This window comes from Pleurodeles waltl, chromosome 1_2, assembly GCF_031143425.1.
Source record: "Pleurodeles waltl isolate 20211129_DDA chromosome 1_2, aPleWal1.hap1.20221129, whole genome shotgun sequence".
Taxonomy (NCBI): domain Eukaryota; kingdom Metazoa; phylum Chordata; class Amphibia; order Caudata; family Salamandridae; genus Pleurodeles; species Pleurodeles waltl.
This window is the reverse complement of record NC_090437.1, coordinates 449,084,010-449,101,205: the sequence shown is the minus strand read 5'-3', so window position 1 is coordinate 449,101,205 and position 17,196 is coordinate 449,084,010. Positions and strand designations below refer to the sequence as shown.

Below are 17,196 nucleotides of genomic sequence, written 5' to 3'. Positions count from 1 at the left end.
GATGGACTCCGTAGAACTGTGACCTAGGTGTAAGAGTGGTGAAGTGAATGTAGGTTTGGAATGTTACAATTGGTACCTGCACAAACATGCTGCCTCAAAGTACTATCTTGGGAGTACGTATAACTGCTGCCAGCCATAGCAGAAGAAGCCAAATAGAAAGAAAGCCTCTTTTATGGTTCTAACTGGAGCTCAAAGCTCAATCTCCCACCCAAACAACAGAGCCAAACAGGTTGCAGCAGTTATCCTTGCGGGAATGGCGATGAAACTGCTAAATGCAGTGATTATTCTTATAAGTGCCAATCTGTCAAATGTGTTTGGTTGTCTGGTCTGTACTTTCTCACACTATCCTCACTGGCCACCCTGTGCAGCTCTGCACAGACCAGTCAAAGAGAAAGCTGTAAGTGTTCATGTGCATGCACAGATTCAGGGAGCAAGTTGTCTTGCTCGGGGGCAGGTGGCTGAAGAGGTACACATCACAGCCCAGAGGCTCAATTTCCTACCTAGAATAGAGTAGGTCTGTACCTGTTTTCCCATCTTCAACACAGCTCCTCAAACCCTCTGCAAGGAAGCCTTTCTTTGTGCAGGAACACTCTTAGTAGCCATCTCCAGCACAGTGTGGACTCCTTTCCTCATGGCAATTCAAAACGGCTTCTTTGAGTGGGATACAAAACTTTGTTCTCTGAACCTGGCAATTGAGAGTTGGCATTCAATGAACTAAACCCTCAACTCAAAGGTCTTTCTCAGTCTCTAGTGGAGTGGGACATCAGGCACTGACTGGGAGAATCTGACACAGAATACTACTACATTCCAAGAGACTGGATTTCACAGACCCAGCTCTAGGACTGGTTTTGGGCTTTTCCCTTTGAATACTCCTCCCAGAATGGTCATGCGATGGATGTTGCTGTCTAATGATGGCAGGTAGTGGGGTAGGGCTAGAAGCAACCCATGAAAAAGCCTGTAACAAAGGCATAAAAGACAGGCTTCCCCATGCAGCTACATCTAAACATGTTTAGGACAACACCTACAGAGAAATTGTAACAACGGGTAAGGGTACTGTCTCTTATACTTCAAAAGGGCCCCTCAGTCTGCTACCCTCCACACCCGAGTGACTGGTCCACTTCAAAGTGGATTTCTAGTCTGTAGTTGTCAAACAGCACATATGATACACACTGATCCTTCTATACATTCACAAGTTAATCATACATGCAAGATCATGGATGAGCAAAATATTTTTTTGCTGGGTACTTGCAGCTCATTTTAAACAGGCAAACACAGAAAGCCTCTCTACCTGTGCCAACAATGCATAAAAAGCCTGTCCTGTAGGTATATCAGTAGCTGCAATCACGGTCAGTGCTCTACAGTCCGGCAAGCTGACTATAGTCACACTTCATAAAGGAGGGATGGATGCGGTGTGCCCCTCCATACTGCACAGCCCTGCTCTGAGTTCTCTATCCATTTCCTTGCAGGCCGTCTGCATACAGGTGAGATAACTTGTGTGTGCATACCCAAAAATCAAAAAACTCCAGGCTTGTAATGTGAGGTATTGTGGACAGAGGTTAACACTTTCCAGAGCCAAGCAGGGAACATTTCCACCTCAAAAGCCTGTGACAGAGCGCATGAGTATTCAGAATAACAAAGCAAGTTGACAGCACAAAAAGCAACAGAAGCAATGGACAAGGCTGTTACAGTGACAGCTCCTTTAAGAACGATACCATTTGCCTGGAAGCTTGCATAAAAACAGTGCCTAGAAGAAACACTGAAAATAAAAAGATGAATTTTCATAACCGTGTGCTTGAATACCCTACAAATGGCATTACACTTCCATAGTACAACTGCAGCGTGCATTCGAAAACATAAGATGAATGATGAACGCAGGGGCAGAATATGCAACAGAGAAAACTTTGATATATTAATAGTACTTTCTTCCAAAAAGGCATTCTACCGGCTGAGTCCTTAAGGATGTGGCTAAAATATGAGTAACCCTACTCTTGCTGCTCATCTAATCCTTGAGGTGCATTTTGAGAACTGTTTTTTTTTTTTTTTTAAAGAAAATACAATGTTTTATTTATAGACAGTGTTTTTCTGGAATATAAACTTACCATCAGTAACAATATTTTTTGTCAACCCATTGTGAACTATAACACTTCCAGGCTTCTCAGGATTTGGTCGAGGGAATCCATTTTCTTTTAACTGCTCCTCACTTAGCAAGTATTCCTTTAGAAGTTTATACAGAGAAGCTCCTTTAAGATCTAAATAAAGAAATTAACATTTCTAGCATTAGATTGTTTATAACTACATTTCAATGTCGACAATACAACGTGGCAATAAAAATAGAGTATTTCGTGTACCACAAATTAAACCTGGAAAAGCTGAGGAATTAAGAAGTAACACGGTGATCTGATGATTGCACAGGTGCTTGCAAACAGATATTCTGAAAAACAAAAACCCTTGCATACCTTAAAACAATTTAAGAAGAGAGATCCTGCAAGCAGTACTTTTCTTTTTAGCCTTCAAGAAATATTTAAATGTACTGGTTACTATCAACTCATTACTCTAGGTATAGTTACCATAAATGTAATAGTGTATTTTTTAGAAAATCTTTGCAGTGCCTATTTTGAATAATTTTTCAATTCGTTGCTCTACGTCCATGTTACAAAGCCATTTTGATGATACCGGAAGCTTGTTTGACACATGTAAAGCAGCATTATCCCTGCAGCCAGATTCACGTTTGGGAGGGCACTGAGAACCTTAAGCTCATGATTGAAAATTAACTATGATTAGTTATTTAGTAGGAGAGTTATTGTTCAGAGAAACTACACTCCACACAGCAAGGGGATCCTTCCCACAATCAACCTTTAAATAAGATTTCAAAGCAATACATCAGTTCCAAGATTGGGGGACTGAAGGGCGAGTGGGAATAAGAATTTGTTTAAATAGCTTTCCGTGGGATGCCTGAACTACAGGACAATTATGATACAGACCATGGATAATTGAAAATACACTACAGCCACTGCCTTTCTTCTAGCTGAATAGGCACTCTAACACCGAAAAAGATCAAGTCTGCCTTGACAGCTCGCATTTATACACTCAACAACCAACCGGGTATAGACTGATTGGCAGGTCAAACATCGTTGATCATAATGTATTTTGTTCTCTATTACCTTTTCAAATTCTACTTATGCAGGGCTGCTCTGTTGGAGCGTATGGGTTTTAAAAAGAAAGTGCAGAAACACTGATGGACATGAACTCCGAAACCACAATAGATGAAAGGAGGCATATAAACATCTAATTTCTGTTAAAGACGGTAAAAGACTCAGGCAACAAAACCTGTATCTCACAGTAGAAAAGTAGGATCTTTGATATAGTTACCCCCCACTTTTTGACTGTCTGTGTTTTGACTGTAGTACACTAGGATCCTGCTAACAAGGACCCCAATGTCCGTGTTCTCTCCCTTAATTTTAGTTGGTAAACAACTTTTACACCCCCCATAATTGGCATACTGGGGCACCCCTGTAAGTCCCTAGTATATGGTACTGGTGCACCCAAGGCATTGGTACACCACGGGTCCCCCATGGGTTGCAGCATGTATGATGCAACCCATGGGAGCCCATGCAAACTGACTACAGGCCTACAATTGTAGCCTGTGTGAAATGGTGTACCTTTCACCACAGGTATAAAGTTCCCCTTATATCATGGTCACTGCACTCTGGCCCTGTAAGTCACCCCCAAGGTAGGCCCTTCAGCCCAAGGACAGAAAGCAGGATTCTTGATGTGAGGGTGCTCTGCAGATCACATTTTCTGGGCTTTGCAAGTGAGGGGAAGCCATCTTAATGTATGTTGTGGACACTGGTCAACACAAGTAGTGTTTGGTATCAAACATATTGTAATCCTGCAACTACACCAATTCCAGTGTTAGCTGCACAATGCCATGTAGTGTGGGGGCTCCTTAGAAGATCCCCCCCATATCTGCATGTGCAGCCTTGCAGGGTCTGCATGCAAGCCAGTGTTGCCGCTGACACCAGACACTGTTCTGCCCTACTGCTGCTAAACTTAACTCAGGCTAGGGAAGGCAGAACAAAGTTTTTCCTTTAGTGGAGAGGTGTTACCACCTCTCCTTTAGAAACAGGTGTCTCTGGGCTAGGGTGGGGGTGCTCCTGAGCGCCAGCAGACTGTTCTGAAGGGCACATTTAGTGCCATCCTTGCATAAACCTGTTTACTCCAGTGCAGGACCTTCCAGCTCCTGCTCTGGCACAAAACTATACAAAGGATGGGGAGGGATTGCCCCCCCCCCGTCCAGCGGGTCACTGCAGAAGCTGTCCAATCCCCTTCTTGGGTTATATAAGGGCTCCTCATGAGGGTGGGACTCTAGATTCTTCTGCAGGAGCAAGATCTGTCTGCAAGTCTCTTCTGCAAGACACTTCTGCAACCTGGACACTGGAACCACTGCTGGATTTCGCCAGGAACTAAGGCAAGACTGCAACTGGTAGGAGGGCTCCTACAGCCACTTTGTCCCAGTGCACTGCAAGGAGTCTGCAACCTCCGTGGGCGTGCATCTTCCAGTCACAAGGACTCTGCTTGTACTTAGGAAAATAAGAAGGCATCTCCCTTGGATTGAAGGAGTCACTCCCCTGCATCCACAGGCACCTCAACAACGACGACCGGCTTGTGGATCCTGTTGTCCCACGGACTCTTCAAGGCTCTGCAACACAGGTGGTAGTTCTGTGGCTCTCCAAATGTCTCATCTGTCTTCTTTGCAACAGAGAAGTCTGTGGTCCTCCGTTGGAGCGGCTTGGCCGGAAACCCTGTACACTGAGTCTGTTTAACGCTGCCAAGGCTTGTTGGCTCTTCAGTCCGAAGACCTCCTAGCTCCAAGAAGCCCCACTCTCCAGCATCACACAACTCCAACATCCTCCCAGCAACTTCTGTGACATGGCCATCCATCTTTGTGCTGCTGAGGCCTTCCTGCGACTCCCTTTGCCTGTTGCCAGTGGGTCCTCCAGGGATCTACAAGGATTCCTGCTGGCTTTCCTGCTTGCTGAGGGCTGGCCCCAACTTATCTACAAAGGTTCATTCCCTTGGACCTTGCTGCTCCCCAAATCCTGCAACACTTTGTGCAACGCTTTCTTGCATTTGCCAAGGCTTGTTGGTGGCCCTACTGACCACTGACCGCTCTGCAATTAGACGACCAGCGTGGGACAGCTCATGGATGACTCCTGGGATTTGCCAGCATCACCTTCACACCATAGCTGCACTTCCACGACAACAATCCCTCAGGAAAGCATCTCGAAGAAGGGTGTGCAGTGCCCTCCTACACCCCTTGGGCATCTCTCCCGCTTTCCTTAGGGTCCTGTTAGTCTGGAATCCATGCCTTGGTGCCACTGACCTGGTCCATGGGTCAAGACAGCAGCTGGACAACCAAGGCCCCCATTGACTTCTATGGGAGGTTCTGACACAACTTCACTCCTATGAACTGGGCCCCCGGGTGTAGGTACTCCGCTTCTCTGAGTATCCACTGGTGGGGCACACTTGAACCTCCCTTGTCCCAACAGGTTTCCTCAGGGTCCGCTGGGAAGGGCCCTAGAACACAAAACTCTAACTGCGACTTCATGTTATCCTTTGGATAGTGACCTGGGATTACTACTCTGCACACGTGAGCCTGGGGAATCCTAGCTATGTACCTTCTGCATTTTAGTGCTTCCACAGTTCTAAGGGTCCATGGGTGGTAGTCTTGGTAAGCAGTTACTTGCACACTCCAATTTATTAGTATATGGTTTGCTCCCCCATTGGGGCATGTTAGACTTGGCATCCTTGGCGTGGTCTCACCTAACATTTTTCCTCCGTTTCCCAGATTGTTGATGTATGCTGCAATCTGTTTTTGCTGCTTTTGTTACTCTGGGCACTTTACCACTGCTATCCAGTGCTAAGGTGCAAGTGCTCCTATGTAAAATGTATGTGTAATTGACTTTCCATGACTGGCATATTTGATTTACTAGTAAGGCGCACTAGAGGTGCCCAGGGCCTGTAAACCAAATCCTGCTAGTGGGCCTGCAGCACTGGTTGTGCCACCCACATGAGTAACCTTGTAAACATGGCTCAGACCTGCTACAGCAGTGTCTGTGTGCAGTTTTGAACTGCCAATTCGACTTGGCAAGTCTACCCATCTGCCCGGCCTAAACCTTTACTTTTTATACATATAAGGCACCCCTAAGTTAAGCCCTAGGTAGCCCCATGGGCAGGGTGCAGTGTATGTTAAAGATGGAATATGTACTTATGTGTTTTACATGTCCTGACAGTGAAATACTCCCAAATTTGGGTTTCACTGTTGCAAGGTCTATCTTTCCCATAGTTTAACATGGGGGCTGCCTTTGAATATTATTGAAGTGCAGATTCCCTTTGGGAGCACACAGAAATATGGAGCTTAGGGTCACTGAACTCACAATGAAATTAAAAATACATCTTTTAGTAAAGTTTGTTTTTAGATTGTTAGTTTGAAAATGCCACTTTTAGAAAGTAGGCATTTTCGTGTTTAACCCATTCTGTGACTGCTTGTTTGTGGATTACCTGTTTGGGTCAGTTTGACAGTTGGGTTGTTTGCACCTCTCCTCTAGACAGTGACACAAAGGGAGCTGGGGTGTAGCCTACATATCCTGATGGGCCATCTGGGCTGGAGGGGAGAGGAGGAGTGGTCACTTAAACCTGAAAGGGCTGTGCCTCCCCTCACACAATGCAGTCTCCAACCCCCTGGTGTGTGTCTGGGGCCTCGCCTGGGCAAGGCAGGATTTTGAAAAAATAGACTTCTCCTTGAAGTAGGCCTAGTTCAAAGGTAGAAAGGGGTATAAGAAGGGCACCCAATACCCCTAAAAATTCGATCACTTCTGGAATCAAGAGGAACCTCTGCCAAGGAGAAAAGCTGATGAAAAGTGCTGCCTGTGACTGTGCTTTGTTGGGCTACCCTGAAGTTGCTGCTTCTGCCTGTGAAAGGGGACAAAGAGTGGACTTTGTTGTGCATTCCTGCTTGAGAAGAATCTCCAAGGGCTTGAACTGAGCTTGCCTCCTGTTGTTGAAGTTTGAGGGACAACAAAGACTTCTCTCTGCCAGCACTTGGGCTTTCTGCTGAGAGTCCTGCCTGTAAAGTGGTGCCCTAACCTTTCTCTGGGCCCTTGAAAGGTGCAGCTGGTGGAAAAGGACAGAAATCGATGCAAAGACCGCTGTGTGGGGAAACTTTCGACACACCACCTGCCTCTCGGCTGATAAATGACACGCCGCTGGCCTCGTGGCTAAAATCGAAACTCCACCTGCATCGCAGCTGGGAGATCGACGCAACATGGATGGAGAAACAACACGCAACACCTTTAACTGCTGTTAATGTCGAAAGCCCCCACGCAGAGGTTTCTGGACACCGTGCAACCGGATTTCAACACAACATCGCTGGGTGTGGAAAATCAATGCAAAGCCTGCCCGGACCCCAGGTGCCTGTCCAGATCGACATCGCTCTTGCCAAAGAAAAGAAATGATGCACGCCGACCCGATCGAAGGAGGAACGACGCACGTTCTCGCTTGCAGGTGAGAAATTGACACATCGCTGGCCTTTTTTGTGGCACACTCGCCTGTTCGGCTTTATTTTGACGCTACCCAGGTACTTTGGTGAAATAACAGCATTCTTACTGTTTTCTAAGGATTAAGACTTGTTCTTTTTAAAATTCATAACCTGAAATGTGTATGTTGGATTTTTGTCGTTTTGGTCTTATTTTGTTTAGATGAATATTATCTATTTTTCTAAACCTGTGTTGTGTCATTTTGTAGTGTTTTTACTGAATTACTGTGTGTTGGCACAAGTACTTTACACATTGCTTCTGAAATTAAGCCTGCCTGCTCGTGCCAAGCTACCAAGGGGCTGAGCAGGGGTTAACTGAGGTTGATTCTCCTTTACCCTGACGAGTGAGGGTCCTTGCTTAGACAGGGGATAACCTCACTGCCAACCGAAGACCCCATTTCTAACAGGGTCAATATTTTATGCTTTTACATACCTGTTTCTAAGTATATTTTGTGTGTATCTATCTCCAGGTAGGAGATATACCAAAGTTAGTTTAGCACTTGTGTTTTAATAAATAGTAAAAAAAATTCCCCTAATACACGTATGGTCCTTTTCTGTGTGTACATCACTGAATGATCTATGTGGTATTTGCAACTGCTTTATACCCTCCTGGATAAGCCTTTGATGCTTTCCATAGCTACTATTTCAGAGCTCTGATTATCTAGGACCACTTACACTATCACTAAGGGTTGCCTGGACTCATTACAGGGTGCCTCACCTATAGCTGTACACCATATACTGAGCCAGCCTCCTACACTCACTATGTTAGCAGTGGTAAACGTTACTAAGACTGCCATCATGCAAGAGAGAGAAACTGGTTTTAACCTCTGTATACGTACATCTGACAGCATAATAATCAATTCCCAATTAACTGCAGAAGTCCTTTGAGGAGAGAATTTCTTTTTTTAAATCCTTCATAAAATGTTACTACAATCTTTACATTTTGACTTTGAAAACTAATTTTCAATATGCTGCAATTATGAACAACTAAATCATGATAGAATCCTAATGAATTCTTGCTTTCACCAGAAAAATAGTATTTTTTTTGTGGATATTTTAAACCCCCTATTCCTCACCTCAGAATATTTCCCAGGTATCAGAATGATCCTGAGAATTTTGTAGCCAATGCTCTGTGCCGATAGGTGGTATTGTGCAGCTTCTTATCTCTGAAGTGGGTAAACTCCATCCCTGAAGATGGACATTGGCTTCTTGTATCTTTTCCTTTCCGCGCATTCAGCTGTAGAGCACAAACAGTTACTGGTAATGTTATGCAAAGTATTACCTTGAAAACTTCATGGGTGTTAGAAAGAGGATTCTTTATAGAATGGAGAGGTAGGAGGGCAAGGAGAAATCTGCACTTAGAGTATCCAACAGAAAGTGTTACCAAAGATACTATTAATTGGTTCTTATGAAGGATACTTCTAACTGCAGATTCCTCACCTTAGAATATATACTAAAGCAGGACCTCCGCCACAGTGGAGGGTCAGTGGATCGCAATCAGAGTAAAATGTCTTGAAGAACCAAGTAGGCGAAGTGTCCTTATCAACACTGGTGGGGTTCTGAGAGGAAATTGGGCGGTTCAGCACACGTCCTCCCTTTTTGGTTAATAATCTGCAATAAAAGTGTGCTGTTCAATTAAAACTTCACAGGTGTCAAGAATTATGGATGTCAGATAGTAGGGGCATCCCTTATAGGAGGCACTGGCCTTCACACACCAAAATGGTATGCTTCATCATTGGGTCAAGCTCCTCGCTGGGCGAGAGCTGCAATGCCCAGGGGCCCTTTGAAGGGGACTTTTTGCCAGAGATTTCTTTTTTTAAACTCAACCTTATGGTGGTTAGGCAGTACAGTGATGCCCTTCACCTAGCCCTGAAGGGGATATGGTAGGTTGGGAGAGATCCGATAGGGATTTCTAGCCACAGACTCACTGCCTTAGAATATTTCCCTGGTGTCGGATTTTTTATTTTGTTTACTTTTTTAACAATACTCCTGTATGCCAGTAAGTAGCATAATTTGGCTCTGCATTGGCTGCATCAAAAGTGACATCACAGGTGCCTACATAGGTGCCACCTCAGAACACTGACTTACATCCATTTCTTACCACACCAGTCAAGAAAGATTGGGAGAGAGTTACCACCAGTCATTTTTTGACAGACTTTCTTTTTCTTATGAAGCTTTCAGATTTTCAGCTCCTGGTGTGTCAGGTATGTGCCTTAAAAATTCAGCAGGCTTCAAACTGTGTGGTGCCCGTCACCGGCAGATGTCTGACAGATGTTCATTTGGTTTGTCTATGGTCTTTGGAGAAGGGCCATAAATCCAAGACCTAGAAAGATGACTGTGCCATGAATCCGAAGGCGCTGAGGGAACAGCCCCTGAAGCTCCTCGCCATCAAATGACCCTGCAACACTCATTCCTGGTCACGCAGAAGATCCAGGGACTGCTCCTGATGATCCTCGTTATGAGCCAAGTTGCTGTGTAAGTCCCACAAACGGAAGAACTCTATGAACTGGAACCATTCATTGACTTCCCCATGCCGGTCCAAGTAAGAGAACCTGGTGCATGAGCATTGGCCCTCTATGCCTCGCTCTGCAGTGGAGCCTGTGAAAGGGTCCTCTCTGTCCCTCCCAGAGTTTCCTGTAGCAGTAGGGACCCCCACCCTACTTGAGTTTTATGAAGCCTCGCAACTCATACTTGGGCAGCCTTACCCCTCTGGAGCATCTTCGGCCCCATGGATGCAGGAAAGACCCCTATTGCTTCTCCACTGACAGGTCCACCCTCGTCATCAGTCAGGCCCCTTAAATCCAGTGGTGGATCTGGAGTGGCGTCACCCGCAAGACCATGACCATCGTTAGCGCTTGCTCCAGTGTCGTTGCTCAAGGGCTGCCAAAGCCCCACTGAAGTGCAGGCCCCAATATTCTATCAGACTGACATGGAGGCGAAAGGGAGTTGTCCAAAGCTGACTTCAAAGCTAATCTGTACCAGGCTTTCGGAGCCTGAGTCAGTGTCCTTTTCCTTTTAAAGGCCTGGAGAGGGTGACGATTGGGAAGAGTCAATGACCTTTATGGTTACCACCATCCTGTTGATGGCACAGAACTAGTATGAGGGATTAGCAGATGCCAGTACTTTGGAAAACTCACCAGACACTGGCCTGCGTCTGGCTCTACTGAGGAGGGTGCCTCATTTGCAATGGTAGTTAAAGGACTGCTGAGGTCTTGGACCTTCATTTGCCCACAGTGGCAGTCAAAACAAATGTCTTGACAGATGCTTCTGCCAGGAGTTGCCCCTTCTGAACCTTTACTCCCTTTAAATAAAACCCTTACAGATGTCCTCCTTGAGGCTTGGTGCAAGGCCAGCATAGAGGCTCCTGTGCACATGACAACTCTCCACTGCCAATAGCCTCACTCTCAGGGACACCTAACCTCTCCAGCACCCCCAACCCCAACCAGCACCCCCATCACCTCCCCTTTTTTCCCCCCCACACAGCACCCTACCCCGGAGAGCTTGGTGGATCAAGACTCCACTTCCAGGTTAATTCCCGGCATGTTCCCTACTGCTCCAACAGATAGGGAATCCAAAAGCCTCAATATCTTCAGTATTTTGTCTTCCGGCATCCTAGCACTTCGGTCAGTGATCGATGCATGACTTTTGGGCCCATACTAATACACTGTTTGGGATACAGTTGCACAAGTGCTGCTTACAGTCTACGAGAAGACCGGAGTCATTTTATCCCATGCTACTACTGACTGGTGGAATGCGCAAATTTTACCATCAGATGTGAACTTGGCATGATCCACTGGCTGAGCACAGCAATTTTATAGTCTGTGGCACAGACACCATGCCTGGCTGGGAACCACTAGCTTCGCGGTAAGTGTCCAATCTTTGTTCATGCCGTTTGATGGCTCTCGCCTCTTTGGTGAGAAGGTGAACTCCGCAATTAAGCGCTTTAAGGATAGAATAGCTAAGGCCAGGTCCTTGGCTCTATCCATGGACACATGCCAACCCCAGTCTGCTTTTCGTGGCTACCAATGGCATAATTTCCCACCGGGCCAACGGGCTTTCCAGACTTTATGACCATGGTTGCAGTTCCCACAGACTCTGTGGGACCATAAGCCAGGGGTCAGTCTACCACCCCTCTGGCAGGCTCCAAACCCCTTTAGTTTGCCTTTATGCCAAAGCTGGTGGTGGGGGGATGGGGAGGGGTGGAGGATTAGGATTTACCATCTCCTGTCTCATTGGAAGACCATAACAGACAAGTGGATTTTGCACATCGTCCAGAGGGGCCATTTCATTTTTGACTCCCCTCCATCCATGCCACCCATTTACAACCGACTGAGAACTATCTCGCCTTGCTCCATCAGTAAGTGTTGGCTCTTCTGGCCGGAGCAGGGGGGTGGTGGGGGGGGGGGGGGGTGGGGGGGGGCATCAAGAGGGTGCAGGCATAAGTAAATTGTGGTTGCTATTCCTGCTACTTTCTGGAGCATAAAAAAGATGGAGGCCCTCATCCTATCCTAGACCTCTGCCTTCTCAACTTATTTCTAAAAACAGAGAAGTTCAAGATGCTCATCTTGGCTCAGGTTCTGACTACTCTCTAAATGGTAGCACTGGACTTGCAGGATGCATATTTCAGCTTCCCCCGTCCGCCTGCCCACAGACGCTACCTGTGGTTGCTGGGGGGCCAAGAGCACTTTTAGTTTCCCATGCTCCCCTCTGGTCTCACCTGCACCCCTCGGGTGTTCACAATGTCAGTGGATGCAGCACAACTGCAGAGAAGGATTTCCAGTCCTCCCATACCTCAACGATTGGGTGTTGAAGGCAGACTCACCCCAGGCAGTTTTCTCCCACCTACAGAATATAACCGACCTGCAATCGCTGAGGTTCACTATCAATGTACCAAAGTCAAACTTGACTTCCTCTCAGATCCTCCCTTTCAACAAGACCGTTATGGACACAGGGCAGTTTTAGGCCTATGTTCCCGAACTGCAAGTCTACAATATTCAAGCTATGATACAGATTGTTCACCCTCTATCCTGGATTTCAGTGAGACTGTCTGAGGTTGCTGGACCTCATGGCTTCCTGCATCTTTCTGCCTGCTGGCATATGCAGTCTCTCCATTTAGGCGTTTTTGCAGTTTACTGACCAACCTGCTTTGTTCAAGTGATCTGTGATAACTAGGTTCCTCAAAGATCTCCAACAAATATCCTCCTAGAACATTCATAATACCCTAATGGGATCTTAACCTGGTTTCGACTTTTCTTATGTGTGCACTTTGAGTGACTTCACTACTGCCCGCTTGCCTTCTTACAATAAAGACAGCTTTCCTAGTAGTCATAGCATTCACCAAAAGGGTCAGCAAACTGCAGGCACTTTCTGTGCATCCTCCATATAACAGCTATTACCCAGACACGCTGATTCTCAGAGTCCCTGCCTTTTTTTCTAAAGGTTGTGCCACCTTTTCACGTGGGTCACAACATAATTTGGCCCACCTTCTTTACTCAGTCTCAGCATTCTAAAGAGACTCCATTGTATGGACAAAAATAAATGCTGTTCTACCTAGATCACACAAAAGAGACGTGGGTGGATGATCAGTTCTTTGTTAGGTATGGTACTGACACAAGAACTTGAATAAACTCTCAAGACATTAAAAAACAGTGGTGGAATAAGAATAAATCGAAAAGGCTTCTTCTTGACAAGACGTCACTCGCCTGAATAGCCAGGGCTCTGCAGGTGCAAAGATTATCCACCCTCAACCTCCAAAATGAGTCCTCAACAAGTGATTGATTATGACTGCTGGTGATTGATTCCCTGGGGAAAGGTGATTGGAAGAAGAGAGAGAATCTTCATTTTGTTGACCTCTTCATAAGAAGGTCCGCTTTGTAAACTCCATCAGGAGACTTGGATTTCTCTTGCTTGAGATATTTCTTGGCAGTGTCTCCAAAATTAGGCAAACAATAAATCAAACATTAAACATATTCAAAGGACAAGAGCTTTTCCCAACCATCAATGTCTTACAAGTCTTCCATACTAGTTTCTCCCTTTAGAGAACTGCATTGGAATCAGCCTCTAATGGTCTCTTGTCTCAAAAGTAGGCAAGGAGTTTATTAGGAGTTTATTTTTTATTTTTACTACAAGCCTTTTTATTACATAGGTACCCCGCTACGACCCAAGTTTTATTTTTGAGGAACAACTGCTTTGCAGTTTAAGTGTATGTAGACAAAAATCAAACAGCGTAGTCTCTGAATTGTTACTACACTAACCTGTTGATATGAGCAGATGTCGCTTGTAAAGCTGTTGTTCGTTCTAACCATGTCTTGTCTTTCCCTTTTACAGATCTAGAACTCCGAATAGTCGCTTGACCCAGGAGAGAAGACTTGCTGGAAACCAGAGGGTTAGGGAGGTTGCTGCAGGAATCTGAATCAGGGAAGGGGCAGTTCAGGGATTGCATTTCTTCTCAGATGAAAGCCTTTACGCCAAACAAAGGTTTGCTTGATCGGGACGGTATTTATATTACAGCACCCCACATGGCCACAGATTATCGCAAGCGTACAGAATCAAGAGACGTTGGGTGTCTCTGAATTGCGGTGTCTGACATTGGGACTATTGCTTCCTTCACACAGTGTGTTGGCTTGATACGGGGGTGAGCACATCTCTAAGTGCCAGTCTGCTTGGAGTTGTGATGAGCCTTTTCTGACTCCATTTTCCCCAGGACCCTTTGACTGTCAAAGGGAACAGATACGGCTACATGCGGAGTCTGGTGAAAAGCCACAAACCCGTTGACTTTTGTCCAAATGACGTTAAGCACTATGACAGCTGGTTGATCTGGTGAACCCTCTCTACTGGTTCAGTGCCATGCAGTGCTTCACAATCTGTTGGATTTCGTGCTTGTGCTGTGGAGTTTATGGGGTCTTCACTATCCCAAGCGTACAGGAAACCTGACTCCCGACACTGAAGGACAGCTTAGTTTTGGAATTAAAGGGAGCCTACATTTGGCCTTGAGGCTGCTAACTTTTTGCAGGCACTATTCCTGTTGGGACTACACAACATACAAATATTTTGGGCCCGGCTGGTGCCCAAGAATGGGGACCTTCTGACTTGGTAATTGGAACTTGTCCCAGTGACTTGTGGGTGCAAGGACCTGGGGTGCCTGCTTTTACGCACTGGTTGGGAGCTGCCTAGCTCTCTTCATCAGACTGCCCTCCCCCCTGGTGTGTGGCCAGCAAACCCCACCCTGCGGGGGATCAGCAGCAAAGAGGGGCCTATGCTCCTGCTGGCACCCTAAATGGCAGGTTCTAGCGATGATACCTGATCGTCAGAACACGTTCAGCAGCCCTGAACACAAGTAAAGTCTTGAATCTGTAATGTTGTCTCGTTTGTCCTCCATTTGAGGTTTAGTACAGCAAATTTTGAGGTGCGAGTGAAATGGATGCTTCACCTTGGGGGTTTTAACTACTGTGGATTTGGGTTCTGCATTTGGGTGAATACCCCTCCCTGCCGTGGTTGCGGCTCCGGTCCTTGTTGGGCTGGGTTCCCTGTCTGGTTGCTGCTGCCATGTGAGTAGTAAGGAGGGATACATTCTCCCATCATGCAAAAAGTGAGAGTTGTCCCGCAAGCACCTCCTGCCCCTCCCCGACTCCCCAGCCCCAGATGTAACATCACTTCAATTACTGGGACTTCTGGGCCCCTGGGGGGGGGGGCTCCCCCGGCAATAATGTCATTTCCTGGGGGCCAGGTGACAGTGTTTGGTCACATGTGTTGGGATATCACCCTGGTCATGTGCTAGTCATGTGTTCATGCTCCTAAAACATGGTTAGGATGCAGGTACAGGCCCCACTGCCCAGTGTCTAGGGCTTTGTCACAAGCAAAATGATAACACTCTCGGGGTGCACAATATGTGAGTCTCTAACAAAGCAAGCCCGGGCATGTTCAGACAGCCTCAGTCATGAAATCTTGATGAGACAACTGGAGGGCTCCCCAATGAGAGTCTCGGGCAAATACACAGACAAAATCCCCCTCCCAGGGCCTCACTGTCTCCAGAGCCCACCTATCTTATTTTGTATGGTGCACTTTTGACTTAAAAAGTTATTTTGTTAGAAATGTCCAGAAAAATTCATAATTGAATCATGACTGCTATGAAATGCAACTCATACGCAGGTGACTAGTACTCCTCAACTCCCTAAAGTGATTCCATCTCATAACTAGCAAACTCTACCACGTATAAAATTGTGTCCCAAGGCTGTGCACATACACAATCAGAAGCATCTAACTGCTATTAAATGCAACCCATATGCAGATAGGCTGGGACTCATCAACTCCCGAAAGTGATACAATCTTATTATAAGCAAGCTTTACTAAGTATTAAATGTCATCCCAAGGAGACACACACACACACACACACACACACACACAAAGACACACACACACACAAAGACACACAAAGACACACACACACAAAGACACACACACACAAAGACACACACACACAAAGACACACACACACAAAGACACACACACACAAAGACACACACACACAAAGACACACACACAAAGACACACACACAAGCCAGCTGCTATGAAAAGGAAGCCATACGCAGATGGCTGGGACTCCAACTCCCCAAAGTTGACCCATGAATAACTACCAAGCTCTAAGTAGTATAAAATGCTGCCCAAAGGGAGCGCGTGCACAAAAAATAAAAAACAGCAGGGGAACTCTGTTTGGATTATATATTGATTCTCCGAAGACCAAGAACCTAACTGCACAGACTCTTATCTTATTTCATACGAGTGCCCTGGCCTTTTGAATCAAATGCTGAGTTTACCTCTGTAGACTGAGGGGCCCCAAGCAATATGAAGTAAAGCTTTGAACTGAATTGCGGGGAGCAACCGGGCGATACAGGACAATTTCTGCTGCAGGTGAAAACACTGATAGCAAATATTTTTTACATTCATTTTTTTTGCCATTCAATGTGTTGCACAGGGAAGTTTGTTTTTTTCTGGTCTAAAAAAAATTTCCATCTTTTTATGGTTTGAAAAAAATAAAAAAAATTAAATAAAAAACAGTTTGTTAACTTAACCTCAGAGGCTTAGCTTAGCATGCTGCAGGCCTAATGGAAACCAGCATGTACAAAAATGTACAAATAAAATCTGTTGTTTAAACCAGGAATTTGCTAGGGGGTTAAAGGGCAGCATCATGCTTTGAATGTGTCCTGGGACATGAGGGTCAGAGGTGTAGAAAGAAAAACTGTATGTGTTTAGCGTAAGCTTTGATTAGGAGTTATTTCCGATTTGCTTTGAGCAATTCTGTAACAGGCATATATAAAAATATGATTTCTGACGAGGTAACCCTTGACGGCTCAAGGACCTCTGCTGTGATTTAGGGAACAGTCACTGAAGCATGTCGTCTGTTTCATTGTGTTGGATCTGCTTAGGAGGCTGCCTTCCGCTTGTAAATAAAATATATGTTTAAACAACAGTTTGCCAGGGGTTTTCGAACAGAAGACTCAGGCCCTCATTACAACCCTGGCGTAGTGTGCAAATAGGGCGGTAAGACCGCAAACAGGCCGGAGGCCATTACCGCCCCATTATGACATTGGCTAATGTCCTGCGCC

The 17,196-nt window shown here is 45.8% G+C and overlaps 1 protein-coding gene across 2 annotated transcripts in view; it reads right to left on the bottom strand.

Annotated features, from left to right (window-relative positions):
- LOC138300865 (RNA exonuclease 1 homolog) overlaps nucleotides 1-17,196 on the bottom strand; it is a 1,124,016-nt gene that overhangs the window by 496,194 nt on the left and 610,626 nt on the right. For both annotated transcript variants that reach the window (XM_069240707.1, XM_069240715.1), the window contains exon 9: nucleotides 2,100-2,249. In XM_069240707.1, coding sequence (XP_069096808.1) covers nucleotides 2,100-2,249 — 150 coding nt within the window. The remainder of the gene's footprint in view (nucleotides 1-2,099; nucleotides 2,250-17,196) is intronic.